At 49.2% G+C, this 14,347-nt stretch overlaps 2 protein-coding genes across 3 annotated transcripts in view; both read right to left on the bottom strand.

Moving 5' to 3' along the window:
• Window positions 1–14,347, bottom strand: part of PACC1 (proton activated chloride channel 1) — a 179,242-nt gene that overhangs the window by 131,342 nt on the left and 33,553 nt on the right. The gene's annotated exons all lie outside the window — the stretch shown is intronic.
• BATF3 (basic leucine zipper ATF-like transcription factor 3) lies at window positions 7,897–12,097 on the bottom strand. Of its 2 annotated transcripts, none has more exons than XM_061475306.1 (3): window positions 11,618–12,097; window positions 10,770–10,874; window positions 7,897–8,518 (listed from the first exon to the last, which is right to left on the bottom strand). In XM_061475306.1, exons 1-3 carry the CDS (start codon window positions 11,648–11,650, stop codon window positions 8,333–8,335), a joined length of 324 nt encoding a protein of 107 aa, XP_061331290.1. In that variant the 5' UTR covers window positions 11,651–12,097; the 3' UTR covers window positions 7,897–8,332. The 2 variants fall into 2 exon arrangements, with proteins under 2 accessions (XP_061331290.1, XP_061331291.1); XM_061475307.1 differs by lacking the exon at window positions 11,618–12,097 and adding an exon at window positions 11,185–11,369.

Below are 14,347 nucleotides of genomic sequence, written 5' to 3'. Positions count from 1 at the left end.
GCTTTGGAAAGTATCACTGAATTATTAGGAAGCCTCAACCCATGAAACACGGAACCGACCATTTCGAGCCACATGATGTTCCCACAGCCATCACTGTTGCCTAACAAAGCATGATTAATAACAGAGAAGGTACATTCAAGTGGATGGAAAGACCAGGAACTGGCTACTCAGTGCCACAAGTCTTCTGCCTTGAAGAACTCAATATTCTTAGTAGGTAAATGGGCAGATGGTGCTGGAAAAAGATACCTTTAACCTGATAAATGACCAAGAGCGATGTACCTTGCAAAGCACGATAGACCTAAACGAAGAGCGTTTGTTGATGAAACACAATTTGAAAAGGCATAGAGTAATTTAAAACAATTACCTAGGGTTTTCATTTATTTTATTATTAATGTTATTATTATGGAAATAGGAATGTTTCTGAGCAAAAAAAGGTAGAGATTCTGCGTATGATACCTGATGTCGCATACTGCCATGAAAGCGAAATTGAAAACACATCAGCCATGTTGTGTTTTGAAAGTACATAGGTGGTATTTAAAAAGTAAAATAATCTCATTTTCCCCAACCATTATAAATAACGTAACTCGAGTTCAAAGTAATTACATACAGTTGTATGTTGTTTCCGGAATTTGTGGTTGGAAATGCAAAGAAACTAAGCACAAACAAATAATGATGGGAAACCAGTCAGTGGAAGCTGTAGGGATTGGTCTTCGGAAGGATTAAGTAGAATATTTTGAATTTTGAAAAGTATGGATCAAATTGCTATAAAAAGCTGGCAATGTTTGGAAAATCTTTCGATCACAGCTTCTCAACACGATGGTAAAAATACAGCTGTGCTCACATGTGCTTATCACTTCAGAATGGCTCATGAAAAGCAACTTCTGCTGTTATATAAGCAATACCTAAGTTGTTGCCGTTAATTCCCTCACCTGTATGATCAAAAAGTCTCTATCGAATTTCATGGCTCTCAGCCATTCATCAAGTCCTTAAACAGAGCTGACCGACCTGCCCCTAGCAAGGCATGAGCGAGGGTGCGTAACCTCTCAGTGCACCGACTGAATAGGTCCTGAGTCCATACTGGAACTTAGCAAACGCATGGGATGACCATAATTTACAAGGGAAATTTCTGGCCTGGGCACTATTGTCATTTACAGTAAAGGAGAAAGAAAAGATATTTACATTCATCTCTAGAGATTCTTTACCTCGCAACCCAATAGTGCACTTGGAAATTACTGTACCCTAAAACAGCTCTGATAAGCAAAGATGAAACTCAACCAGCTAAAAGGGAACTAGCAGATCTCTTGCTTAGTATCAAATCCTGTTTTAAAGCTCTCTGCTCTTAAAGACATCCTGTTTAGATGTTTAATCAATGAGCTGTTTGTAAGAGAAACAAAAACGGCCTGCAATCCTCTGCAAAAGGCACATACGCAAAGCTGGAGTAACTCAGCTTTTAAACAGCTACAGAGTTTGGGAAATCCCCCAAATTCCTGTTCGGTTTGGTTTCTGTTTCTCTGTGAACAGTTTTCTCTTTCTGGGAACGTGCCTCAGTTCAGTGGAAGGCAATTAGAGACAAAATAAATAATCCCTTTCTTCTCTGCTCTTCTCTTTAGCTGGATGTTGTCAAAGATTTCAGTTTGTTAAGGGAGCCTGCCTCTGATAAAGCCTTGTGTCTGTGTTAGCTCTCTCATCAATAATGATGTGAGAGTCAGGGATCTCAGGGGGTTGGTTTATATGGTTTGGTTTGTTTGTTTGAAGACCTTCTTCCTTTCAAATTGCAGTCCTGCCCTAAAGAGAATAAGGACAAGGGAGAGGAGGAAATGACTTGGATCAGCAGTGTACTCAGTTGGCGTCCCATCAAATAATCAAGCTCATCCTAAAACTAAGCGAGTTGCATGCACACGTGCCTGCCTACAAAACTGCTCACACCACTTCTTTTGGAAAGCTATTCCCGAGCATCTTTCTTCTGACACATAGAAACTCCTTTGCATACATAGCTCAAAAACATGACCAAATCATATCTATTTTTCCTTCTACTAACATTACATCTTACCTACTTTTTCCCTTACACAGTTTTCACTCTGCTGTAATTACATAGGCTGTGACCCTACCACTTCTCAGACTTTAGTTGTCTAAAATGAAGTCTCAAAAACTATATTCCTCATTCCCTTAATGTTCCTGGTAGCCCTTCTGCATCCCTGGACTAGTTAGGGCTCATCTTTCTTTATCATGGTTGAGCAGAATTGTGTACAGAATTCCAGATGAGGTTTTGCCAGGCCCTTGCATAATTACATTGCTGTTTCTCTCTTTAAGAACACAAGTACACAAATAAAGAAACAACCCCATTACTACACATCTGAGCTCCTATGTCACTTCCTTCTTGCCCCACTCCATTGGCGCCTCAGCATCAGTTGCTAATATGCCTTTGCTTGTTCATTCTATTGTCATTTCCAGTTGACGAGTCAAGTTTGTGACTGAATACTTTGCATCATGAGGGACTGCTAGATGATCACATCCCTTTCCCACAAAAGGTTGGTCCAAGTGATCTTTCATCCCCTGCAACCTGGGCTATTCTATGATTCTATGCTGAATCACCATGGCCTTTCTACTTTGTGCAAGGTCATGCAGTTTCTTTTGCATGCTATTTTAATCTGCTTCTGTATTGATGGTTCCTTTGTACCCAAAGTCCTTGCCAAAGGTACTGACCAAGAGCGGTCTGTGATCAGCCCTTGAGAACCTCCACTTACAAGCCATTCTTTAGCCTGATCTCTACCTCAGTAAAACAAACTATTGCCATTCTCCTTCAGTTTGTTATCGGGTTATTTTCCAATTCTTGGACTATTCCACATCATCTCCAGCTGAAGTACTTGTGTCTCATACAGTTTTACACCAAATATTTAAGCAGAGACTTGTTGCTTATTCCTTATCCTGAATTATTTTACCCAAGACAGGTAACAAATTGGTATTCCCAGACTTTACAATGGGAAGACAAACGTTTGCTGATCCCAAGAGAGAGGTTGCTCACGAACCTTGCTTAGACTCTCAAGAGCCTTGACATTTTAATAATTTAGCATAATGAAAACAGGACAAGTGCATTAGGAGTCAGTTAAAGGAGAAAGTTCTTCCACATAATTGGAGACCTCTATCCAGAACTGAGTTCTAAGGGGAATGGTCTGTGGCAGACTTAGTCGGACAGTACCCGGCTGAGGGCAGCAAGCTATACTGGCAGCCTATAGGTTACTAAACACATACAATAAACCCTCTTCCAGTAGATTTAAAAGAAGCACACCTATTAGAGATGTCATGTTCTGTTTGGCAACATGAAGAAGCTGCTTCAGGATGAGATAAGCTGTGAAACTGCAGTGCAGTAGTCATCTGGGGTTAACTCCTTCGATGAATGTTTTCATTCTGTACCAGAACAGCCCCTTGTGGTTTAGCTTATCCACTTCTAAAGAAAACTGAAATGATTGTAGCATCCCAGGCTGGTTTGGATTGGAAAGGACCTTAAGCTCATTCAGTTCCAACCCCCTGCCACAGGCAGGGACACCTTCCACTAGAGCAGCTTGCTCCAAGCCCCTGTGTCCAACCTGGCCTTGAACACTGCCAGGGATGGGGCAGCCACAGCTTCTCTGGGCACGCTGTGCCAGCACCTCAGCACCCTCACAGGGAAGAACTTCTGCCTTAGATCTAACCTGAATTTCTCCTGTTTCAGTTTGAACCCATCACCCCTTGTCCTATGGCTGCAGTCCCTGATGAAGAGTCCCTCTCCAGCATCCTTGTAGCCCCCTTCAGACACTGGAAGCTGCTCTGAGGTCTCCACGCAGCTTCTCTTCTCCAGGCTGAACAGCCCCAGTGTTCTCAGCCTGTCTCCATACGGGAGGTGCTCCAGCCCCTGATCATCCTCGTGGCCTCCTCTGGACTTGCACCAACAGCTCTGTGTCCTTCTTATGCTGAGGACACCAGCACTGCACACAGTGCTGCAAGTGGGGTCTCACGAGAGCAGAGCAGAGGGGCAGGATCACCTCCTTTGACCTGCTGCTCACACTGCTTTTGATGCAGCCCAGCACACAGTTCCCTCCAGCAGACCAAACGAGCAACAGGAAGGGAACTGATCATTTGCAAAAGCTATGCCAGCTATTTCCAGAATACTTTTGGTGCTATTTGTACAGTGGCAAGAAACAAAACCAACCCCAAATCCTACTCTGTTCTTATGGGTTTCTTTCCATAGGAGCTACCTGGCAAAAAACCTTAATGAGTACCAGAAAAGGAGCACGCAGGCATGATTGTTGCTATGGTTTCTTTCTTGAGAATGACCCACTTCAAGTCAGCTTGTAGCTGTTCTTGAGTTAAACATTACCCAAGTGAGTAAGCACCGTGCCACGTATCCTCTGAGGCTGTTTCTGCTTCCAGTGAAAGCAACGTAAAACCCACATTCCTGCAAATAATTAATCCAGATTCTTGCACTCCCTTATGGATGCCTGCCCCCACACACCACATGCTGTGTGTGCATGCAGTGCTTCTCCAGTGACCACTTGACAGGAACACAGGGTTTATGAACAGAAAACTCCTACCTTCCTACCAAGAGAATAACAGCAGCCTTTGTAACAGTAAATAAACCCACCATTTCTCCCGCTTATCAGATGTGCTTCCTTCCTGTGACAGGAATTGTATCGCTGCACTGATGGGAAGAAGAGAAAAGGGAGTTTTTTGAATGGTTCTTATTTCTATCACTTTCATCGAGGCAGAAATTCTAGACTGATTCACAGATGGAAACCCCAAATGCCATGCAGCAAAGCGTTCATCTACGGACAGGAAACAGCACGGGGTTCAGAGGCTAGAGGAAAGGTTATGTCACTTTGAAGTACATCTTAAAAGCTGCACAGACGCCTTCCTTAGTGTTCAACTGACAAAACTAGCCACACACACAAGCCTTTAACCATATAAAGGGTGTACTGGTGAAGCTCAACTTCCGTATGCTCCCACAGGCGAGCCTTGCTCCTCTAACACTGATACCATTGGGCAATGTTGTCACCAAGCTACACAGGAACAGAAGGAAATGGGAAAAAGGGGACAAAAAGTGGCATTTGAACTAAATGGTGAGAGAATGCAAAGGCTACTGCAAATACCGAACGCAGGTGGGGTCAGCAGGTATTGCAGATGGGGTCAGCAGGCACTGCAGATGGGGTCAGCAGGCATTGCAGATGGGGTCAGCAGGCATTGCAGATGGGGTCAGCAGGCATTGCAGATGGGACCAGCAGGTATTGCAGATGGGACCAGCAGGTATTGCAGATGGAGCAGCAGACAACTGTAAAAGGTGCCGGGGAAAAGAACACAAAGTGTCGGTGAGGCTGGTTTAAATGTGTCTTTTGAGGGGTGCATTTTTAGCGAGATTCTGGATATAGATAAGATAAATGTTCATTTTCATGTTTATATGTTTATCTTTATTCGTGCTCATGAATGTAAAACATCAGTAGGAAGGAGCAAGACTTTCTAATCGGCTCCCTTGAGATGTAATAGTTGATCTGTCTTAGACTCACAGTAGCAGTTTTGGGACGCCTGACTTTGCCTTGCTGTTCATTTCTATTATACCTTTGGAGGCTAAAGTTATCTTCTCAAAATACAATCCATTTAAACCTGACGCAACAACAACTGAAAGCAGGGAATAGACAAGTAGCTGGATTGGACCCCGTCTGCTCCTGCAGTGGGTGCTTTTATGTGTGGGTAAGTTTGCACTGAGCATTTTGCTTCTTCATTAGAGTCACAGGCAATACGAAAAGGAAATCCACACAAAGCAAACCTAGAAAACTGTAACCTTCATTGTCAACCTAACAGGCAAAACCCAGCTTTCTTGGCAGCCCTCATCTATGTTACACATCCGCAAATAAGACTGCAATTCACAGTGCTCCTTGCACCACCATCTCAACATAGAGAAGCTCTTCCTGGTATACCTGTGTCTCAATGTAATACATTCACGGGGAACAAGCTGAGCTAACTGGAAGCTTTCTGAAGCTAGAAATACACCGAGCAGTGTTTTAGCCATACATAGGTATGAAACACTTCTTGTGATGGCGTAATACCCTGCTGCAAAAATAGAGCTTTGGATCTGAAAAAGAGCTTCCTGTTGCTTCCTTAGCAAATGGACCTTTTCCTTTCTGTTCTCCTTTCTGGTTCCCTATTTCTGTACCAATTATCCCAGGCTCCAGAGCATACTTTCAGTTTTGAAACTTGTCTCAGAACATTAGTCACACCGTGTTCTGTTTGAAAGAGGCAGCACAGTTAATCTATTAAACAGAAGAATGATGCATAAAGCCCTTTGGAAACAGTGCTGGGAAAAGAAGTGATGCAATGGATAAAGGAGGAAGCAGCAGCTCAGGCCCCGGGGAGTTCAGAGCCCACTGTCACTAAGGGACATGATGCACAGGCTGGAGCTGTATAAAGGAACTGGAGGCAGTGAAGGCCCCTGCGGGGCTCTCAGCCCTTCCAAGCAGCGTAACCTTGGGCTGGGTTGCCATTGGCAGCCCACAGGCTTGCTGTGCGTTCAGCCATTTTCCCCTGTACGCTCTGCATAAACATTGTGCAGTTAATAAACCGAGAAACTCCAATGCAGAAGCAGGGGACTAAAGCTTGCATTGCAGAACAAGCACAGTGCTCACTGATGGAGGGTACTGTAGAACTTGGATTACCAAATGAGAAGCTGGAACCAGTTTCTGGATAGACGCTTAGAAGAATAAATGTGTGAGGGGGAGGATTTTACGCAGCAAACTAGATCTCTGCTTCTAGAAGCAAGTATCTTTAGAAGGATTCTGCTGGGATGGGATGTCTTGGACAAGGTGGTTAATCTTTCCTCCCATTTTCAAGGGGCTGCAGGGCTCCATAGGACAGACCGTGCTTTTGCACCAGCCCCAACCTCCACTAGCTGTTTTCCATCCCCAGCCTCAGCTCAGTTGCACATACCCAGTTAAGAGATGTGAGACATCCTCACTCCATCCTAAGCTATAGCAAATTCCTCCCAGAGTGAATGTTGTTCATTTCCCCTATACCCCTCCTTCTGCATGACACCTCTACTGTACCCAAATTACACAGCAGCATCCAGGGCCCAAAGGTGAGCGCATGAAGGTGCTGAAGATCCTTTCTTACGGGTGACAGGCACATGGGTATCAAGGATGTTATCCCCTTTAAAAGGTAAAGTTGACCACGGGGTTTCCCCAGTTCCATTCTACTTGAGAAGCTAAAGAAGAAACAAAGATCTTTCAGCAGTTGCAGATCATATTCATACTGCTGATAAATGCTACGATCCTGGGGAAGGGAGAAATGACTCCCATGGGTTGAACTGAAAAGGATCCAAATGCTGAGGTGAGAGCTTCCTATTATATAAAGGTGCTCTTTGGCTGGGAAATACTGTGAGAAAACCACTCTTTGCTGGAACCCTGGCTATAGCCTTCCCACTTCCAGAGCCTGGCACTACTAAGAATCTTCAGGGAAAGCAAACACATTGCTCTGTATATTTCTCACCAATGTTGTATAATTCTAATACAGAAAATGCTTTTCTTGCAAGCAGGTATCAAACATCTTCAGCGTGGACACAGAACAAAATACTTTGCTAATTCCATTTGTTCTATCCATCGACATCACTTTCCAGAAGCAATGTGCAGGATGAAATGTTTTGGGGATATAAAACACTCCAAGAACTAACATTGGCAGGATGGATGGGTGGGGGTACCAAAGAAGTAAAGATTGGGAAAACTCATTTGCTACAACACTTCCAAAGAGGAGCCAATGAAGAAGCAAATAATCAAACAGCTGACAGGAAGATCAGTATTAGACTTTGGATTTGAACAGTACAGAAAAAGTAGAGATGTCATAAGGCCACCAAGTAGCGAAGAAGGTGGAGAACATCACAAAGATAGGACATCGCTTTTATTAACCAAAACTGTTCAGAGGAAAGAAAAAACAGCAGCCAGAACATGATACACATGGGTGACAAGTGATAAAGGGTTACTGGCAGTGAACATGTGGGAGAAAGGCATGCCAGCCCAGGGGGAGCACTTTTCCCTGTCTCCATTCCACTGTGCAATGGTGGACTTTACCACTCTGACATGTCTGGATGCAAAACCATGGCTCAAAGATCCTACCAAATAAGAAGTCACAGTTCAAATTGTCTTTTATCCACACTGGTGTTTTCCTGAGATTCAGAAGGCTATAACATTTCAACATGGAAAAGAGATGTTCGGTAGAGTCCAGCCCCCAGCCCCTTCGATGGAAGACCTGTGCCATAAGTAGGCAGTTCTTCAAATCTCCCATTAGTGGCACTTTCACACATCCCATTTAAAGGCTTTCATCTCGGCAGGCAGCTGGTGAGTGCATCGGGCCTTGGTATGGTCACAAAGTTCATGGTGCAGTGCAATAGTGGACAGATCTTCTCATGGTCCTTCAACACTTCACTCAAGTGTTTCATTTCATCTGTTAGCTTGCCGATTTCTCTTTTCAGAGAGGTATTTTCTTGCTCAAGAGACTCGTATTCCTGGAAGGAGAGAAAAACAGAAAGCCTGCTCAGAGTCAAAACATCCCTTCCAGTGCTTCCCACCTCGAGTATATTCATGTAACTGTAGAAAAACTGTTGTGGTTTCTTGCTACAACACACAAAATGCCAAGGAAAGACAGACACAGCGTGGGTGCTGGAACACGGAAAGTGCTTTACAACCCATGCCCTGGCCATGCTGTGCTCCCTGAAGACCAGGAGATGCTGCTGGCCCTTGGGGGTCCCCGTCAGGCACGAGTGGCTGTGTCCCCATGGTGGCTGGTGCCAGCCCTGGGCTGTGCCTGCTGGGAAGGGCACCAATGCTGCAGGGCACTGATGCACAGTCAGAGCAGAGGGAATGAAAGCACTGATTGCAGGTAGGTGCTGGGAAAACCTGGCTCCTGGCATTGCTGGTGAGGAAAGGGGACAGCGTGGGGAAAGGCCTTTTACCCAGTGCACACCTACCACAGCCTGCCCAGTGCCACCTGCTCAGATGCTGGGAATCAGGAGCAGGAGGAGGAGGGTGTCATGCCAGCTTGTTCCAGCCCCACTTTGTCACCGGAAGGCCTGAGCACTGCCTTGGATACCCCTGACCTAAAAAGCAGAGCTAAAGGCTTCTCTAGCAGTGAATAAGCAGCTCTGAACTGCAGGAGTGCTGAGCTCTGCAGCCCCCATCTGCGACGGATGCAACACACGCGTGCCACAGCTTTTGGGAGCTGCGTGTCTCAAGTGTCCCTGGTGCCAAGCCTTTGCGTCCCAAACAGGAGAGAGCTACATGAGAGCCAGCCCACGGAGTCTGCCCCTCCCTGCTGGCCCAGGGCTCAGCACTCACCCACTCAACCTCACCTCCCTTCCAAGGCCTGTTTATCAGGCAGCAGGGACGTGCAGTGCTCCTCGGGGCTGCCTGGCACTGCCTCTGCTGCCCTTTGCTGCCAGAGTCTGGATCCCCTTCGTGCCCTTCCACCACCTTCCACCTCCCACCCACTGAGTACAACAGGCAGCGTACAACAAACACATTACGGTAACCGAACTCCAGCCCATTGTCCATCCCTGACTCTGCTCTCCTCTTCTTGCTGCGTGGGGTTGCGTTTTGGAGTAAGTGTTATTCTCCCATTGCTCTACCCCACTGCAGAGACTATCAGATGGTTCTTGCTAAGAACGAATGCCCATCCAACCAGATCTGCCTGCACCTGGGGACACCAGCGTGCCCAAGAATGAAGCGGCACAAAGAAGATCCTCAAGTTCAGGAGGAGCATCAGAGCGGCTGCAGGATGGGCGCGGGGCTCAGACAGGATTCCACAAAGGCCGGGGTTGCCCCTTTCCAGAAGTACCAGCACCTGGCTTTCTCTGGCGGTGACTCAGAGGAGATCAGGGAAAAACCAAACCCAAAACTCCCCGCGCTGCCCCTCTTGGCCTCTGCTGAGTGCTGGCAGATCCTTCCCGCTGAGAAAAGCCTGTGCTGAACCTCCGGGGCTGAACAACGGCCTCTGCCACAGCCACAGCAGCACTAGTGCTTACCCCAAGAGCCCTCCCTGCCTACAACAAAAGCACTGTTGTGTGGGGTAACATCCCAAAGCAGACAAAGGGGATTCCTGCCCTCCGGCGTTTGCACTGGGGAGGTGAGAAAACCACAGCACATTGTAGATAGTGGGAAACATTAAGAGTTTCTGGAAGAAACAGTTACTTTCATGATGGGTGTTTCCAAAAAAACACCCACTATTATTTATCAGAGTACACAAGCACCACTGTAACTGAACCGAGCTCTCACTCTTGGAGGCTTTCAAGTTCCTAAGAAGCCTGGGTATTCCTGGCTCACACTGTTGTTTTAGTACTGGCTTGAGCCAGCACCGCCAGTGAGCAGCACGGTCCCCTCCTCCTCCATCACCTTCTCCCTTCTGAGGCAGCAAGCGTTCACCTTGCTGCAGTGAACGCGACAAGCTCAACGCTAATCCAGAGCAAAAGGGGTTCGGTGCATCCCAGAGGAGCCCTGTGCTCCGGCTCACTGGGTGGGCACCGAGCAGCACGAGAAGCTGAGGCCAGGGCAGGACCACATCCCCTGGCAGTGTCACGGGGGGCAGGGCCGTGCTGTCCCGCACCACCAGGCACCCGCAGCATGAGCGTGCCTGCCTCACGCCACAGCTCGGAGCCGGGGGAGGGTGAAGACAGGCCCACGCCTCCTGACGAAGTCCCTCTCATGGTGAAGTCCCGTGCTCGGTACCAAGCCGTGCCTGCTGAGCATCAAGCACCCATTCACCTCGTGAAGTTTATCTGCTTTCTGAGTTTGCTTCTTCCGGCTCCTCTGTGCAGCCACTCGGTTTTTTTCTCTCCTCCTTACCTTCCTGTCATCTTCTTCATGACTCTGCAAGACACAAGCCAAAGCCCCCAGGCTAGTTCTTAAGGTGCACTTGCAGACGCCTGAAGTCAGGCGTGCAACTGATTCTGAGAAGGTGCACGTACTCCCAGCATCACCACAGCGCCTTACCCCTGGCCATCCAACAGCCCTCCCGGTGCCTGCGAAGGGCAGCGCACCGCCTGCTTCCCCCGGCTGCCTGTGGGGAAGGGAAGGGAAGGGAAGGGAAGGGAAGGGAAGGGAAGGGAAGCGCTGCCCGGCGTGTCTCAGCCCCATGCTCCCGCCCGTCCCCAGCGCCGAGCGCCGTCCCTGCCCGTACCTGCTGGCTGCCCCCCGCCGCCGGGACGGCGCACGACATCCCGCCGCCTGCGGAGCGCCCCGGACGCTGCTGCGCTCCAGCGGGCAGCGGAGGGGATGCGATGGGAGCGCAGCGCGGGGCAGGACGCACCGCCCCGAGCCGCCCGGCACCTGGCACCCCCGGCCCGGGGAGGAGCTGCCGTCCCGCACCGCCCGCATGGCCGTCACATGGCGAACCGGGAGCGCCCGGCCCCCCGCGCCGGTGCCCGGCCCCCGGGACCTGCCAGCGCCGGGAGCCGGGGGGAAACCCGCACCCCCGGGGCACGGCGCTGCCGGGCAGGAGCTGCCTGAAAATCCCCCGGGCTGCCCCGGCCGCCCGAGCCGCGATCTCTCCTCGCAGCAACCGCCCGCGGCTTCCCGGCTTCCCTTCTCCAGCCCTGTCTCCCCCCGCTCACCTCCCGCCGGCCCGGCCCGCCGCGCTCCGCCATCGGCCCCCGAAGCGGGGCGAGCTCCGTGCAGTGACAGCCAGGGCTCGCACGGCACCGGCGCTGGGATAGAGCGATTTTCACTTTCGTTGCTCGCCCGGTTCCTTTAAATCATCAGGAAACTCCACAGAGCTTCTTGTAAGGGCGAAGCCGGGCGAGGGCTGCGGAAAACGCCGCTGCTGCAGACCAAAATCTCTCTGTGCGACCACAACGTTTCCTTCATCGCTCCAAACCCTTCCCTTCTGTTCTAATCGAACCGCTGTCCTGGCCCCCTGGTCCCAAGGAACGGGAGGTGCTCACAGCAGCAGGTACTTCAACAACATCCCTGCTCTACCATTTGTACCTGGTAACCACTGCACACTCTGAGCCGCGCTCAGCTTTCATAGAACCATAGAATCAACCAGGCTGGAAGAGACCTTTAAGATCATCACGTCCAACTTTTACGTCAGAACTGCCAAACCCACCACTAAACCCTGTCACAGCTCTTAGGGGCAGACACAGAAGGCGGCAAAGTGCCCCCAGAGTGGAGGGCACTCAGTCATAAAGCCCCAGGTATCTTCTTACATTGGTCACGTCTCTCTTCTGGTTTTCCCAGGAGTTTGAGTCCTGCAGCTTCAACGAACGTGAGCTTACAAAGTTTGCAAACTGAACAAATGTCAGCATCTGTTATAAACCTTCTTTTAGGAAGATCCGGCTAACACTTCATGCTGAACGTGGGAGAAACGCGCTGCCAGAGACTCCAGGAGTCTGCCACAGCTTTCCCGTGAGGCTCCAGCAGCATCAGTCAGCACCACTGAGAAACCTGAGCAGGACTTTCCCAGAGGCAAGCGCTTCTCCCTGCTGCTCCACCCCAAAGTAGCTTGTGTCTCCATCCTCCTGCTACCCACAACTCCCCTGAGCACTGACCTGTGAGCCTTCCTCAGCCTAACAACCACGGAGACCCACTTCCCTACGGAGCACTGGCCTCACCTGTGTCCCCAGGCTGTGCTGGCTCCCCCAAGCATCTGACAGGGCATTCCCAATCCCTGCTTTCTATAAAAGCAGTCTTGCTTCTCCCTTCCTCCACCACCCAGTGTGTGGATGAGGGATGCTCACCAAGGGGGTGCGATGGAGGTGGCAGGAGATACGGGTTCAGCTGCAGGAATCCAATATCAGCAGGAAGGCAGGAGATACAGGTTCAGCTGCAGAAATCCAAACCAATATCAGCAGGAAGGCAGTCCAAGAAAGTGAGTGATCAGAGGGTGAATTGCTCTCAACCCCTCCTTTGCAACAGTCCAATCTTGCACTAACTGCTCACCATGCGGTTAAAGGAGCAGAAATATGGGCACAAGCAGTGTTTGAGCAGTTGCTTAAGAAATAAGCAGTGGGCTCCTTGTAGCTTAGGCACAGTTGAAATAAACAGGACCAGAAGATGGTATTTCCATAAGCTCGGGGCACAGATACACCCTCTTGCAATAAAATCCATGAACCGCATGGACAAAACAGCTCAACTGCCCTTCAGGGTGATCTGTGGGGAAAAAAAAGCCCCTTCCACAGCAGGACTTTGACCTGACCCCATATGGAGCTCTCATGCTGTTCCAGGAGCCATGCTGACTGCAGGCTGTCAGCAGCACCAAGTCCTGAGCAGCTTACCAAGAACTTAGCATCTGCTTCATTGAATGACTCCTGGCACCTATAGAGGAAAGAGGTTTCCAGGGTCCCACAAATATGGGACAAGTCATGGGACAGTCCCTGGAGCCCAAATGCAGCCTGGTCTTGTTCAAAGTGACAAAGGAAACGAAGTCAGAATTTGCTTGTGGGAACATTTCTGCTGTGTATTAAAGCTATCTCTGGTACATCTGCAGAGATGCCTACACAGCAATTCCAGGTAACACAGCAGTAACAGCAGTGCTGTCTCGATGCAGGAGAGAAAACAAGCCCACAGCAGCGCAGTCAGCTGAGCTTACACTTTATAATGGCAGTTATCAGTGATTTTTGCCAGCACCGAAGCAGCCCACACACAGGCAGAGGAGAGCTGCTGAGCACAGCTCAGCACAGCACGGGTCAGAGCACCCCAGCCCCCCGACAGTCAGCATCCATGGGAAGCTTTCTGGAAGAGGAGCTTCCTCGCGTGCTGTTTGTAATCCCCTGTGCTCAGAAACTACACAGAGCCAAAGTGCCTGAGGATACAGCTCCAGTGTGCAACTTTCCACCCCACGAGCAACAAGCGCATCACTGACAGGACACGGTAACGAACAGCGAGATGCTCCACCTCGCCCTAAGCAGCCAAGAAACTCAACCTTGGTGCGCAAACCTTCCCAAGCACCCACCACCATCCAGCTGTCTTACAAAATCCAAAGGCTATATAAAGAAAAACTACCAGACGTTTCTTGATGCAACACCGATTGTGCCCGAGCTAAAAATAAGGCGTTTGGATGTTGTGACATTTCAGTGGAAGCCTTCATTAGCCCCTGACTTGCACAATGCTGCTGATTCCTATGAAAAGTTAACTGAAGGACAAAAGGACTGGGAAAACCTGGAGTATTTCATGTGTTGCTGCCAATGGCAAGAGCAGATTCCCAGGCACAGCTAGCTGCAGATACCACTTGCTATAGAAATGAACAGCCAGCTGAACATTCAAGTGCTTAAGCTCAGCTCACCAGGGAACTTGCACTTGAAGGGAGGTTCTCTGACACCCTCCCTCGCCACTTGGCCAACAGT

This window comes from Pezoporus flaviventris, unplaced genomic scaffold (assembly GCF_033815535.1).
Source record: "Pezoporus flaviventris isolate CSIRO_AGI_PZ_B2104156 unplaced genomic scaffold, CSIRO_AGI_Pfla_v1 ptg000083l, whole genome shotgun sequence".
Taxonomy (NCBI): Eukaryota; Metazoa; Chordata; class Aves; order Psittaciformes; family Psittacidae; genus Pezoporus; species Pezoporus flaviventris.
The sequence above is the reverse complement of the archived record's forward strand: the minus strand, read 5'-3'. Positions and strand labels throughout refer to the sequence as shown.

Excerpts from the sequence above, each read along its gene's own strand:
- BATF3 (XM_061475307.1), bottom strand. The coding sequence starts at position 11,223 with ATGTCGTGCGCCGTCCCGGCGGCGGGGGGCAGCCAGCAG. Across the intron at positions 10,875-11,184 it reads CGGCGGGGGGCAGCCAGCAG|AGTCATGAAGAAGATGACAG; the intron begins GTACGGGCAGGG and ends TGTGTCTTGCAG. Across the intron at positions 8,519-10,769 it reads AAGCAGATAAACTTCACGAG|GAATACGAGTCTCTTGAGCA; the intron begins GTGAATGGGTGC and ends CTCTCCTTCCAG.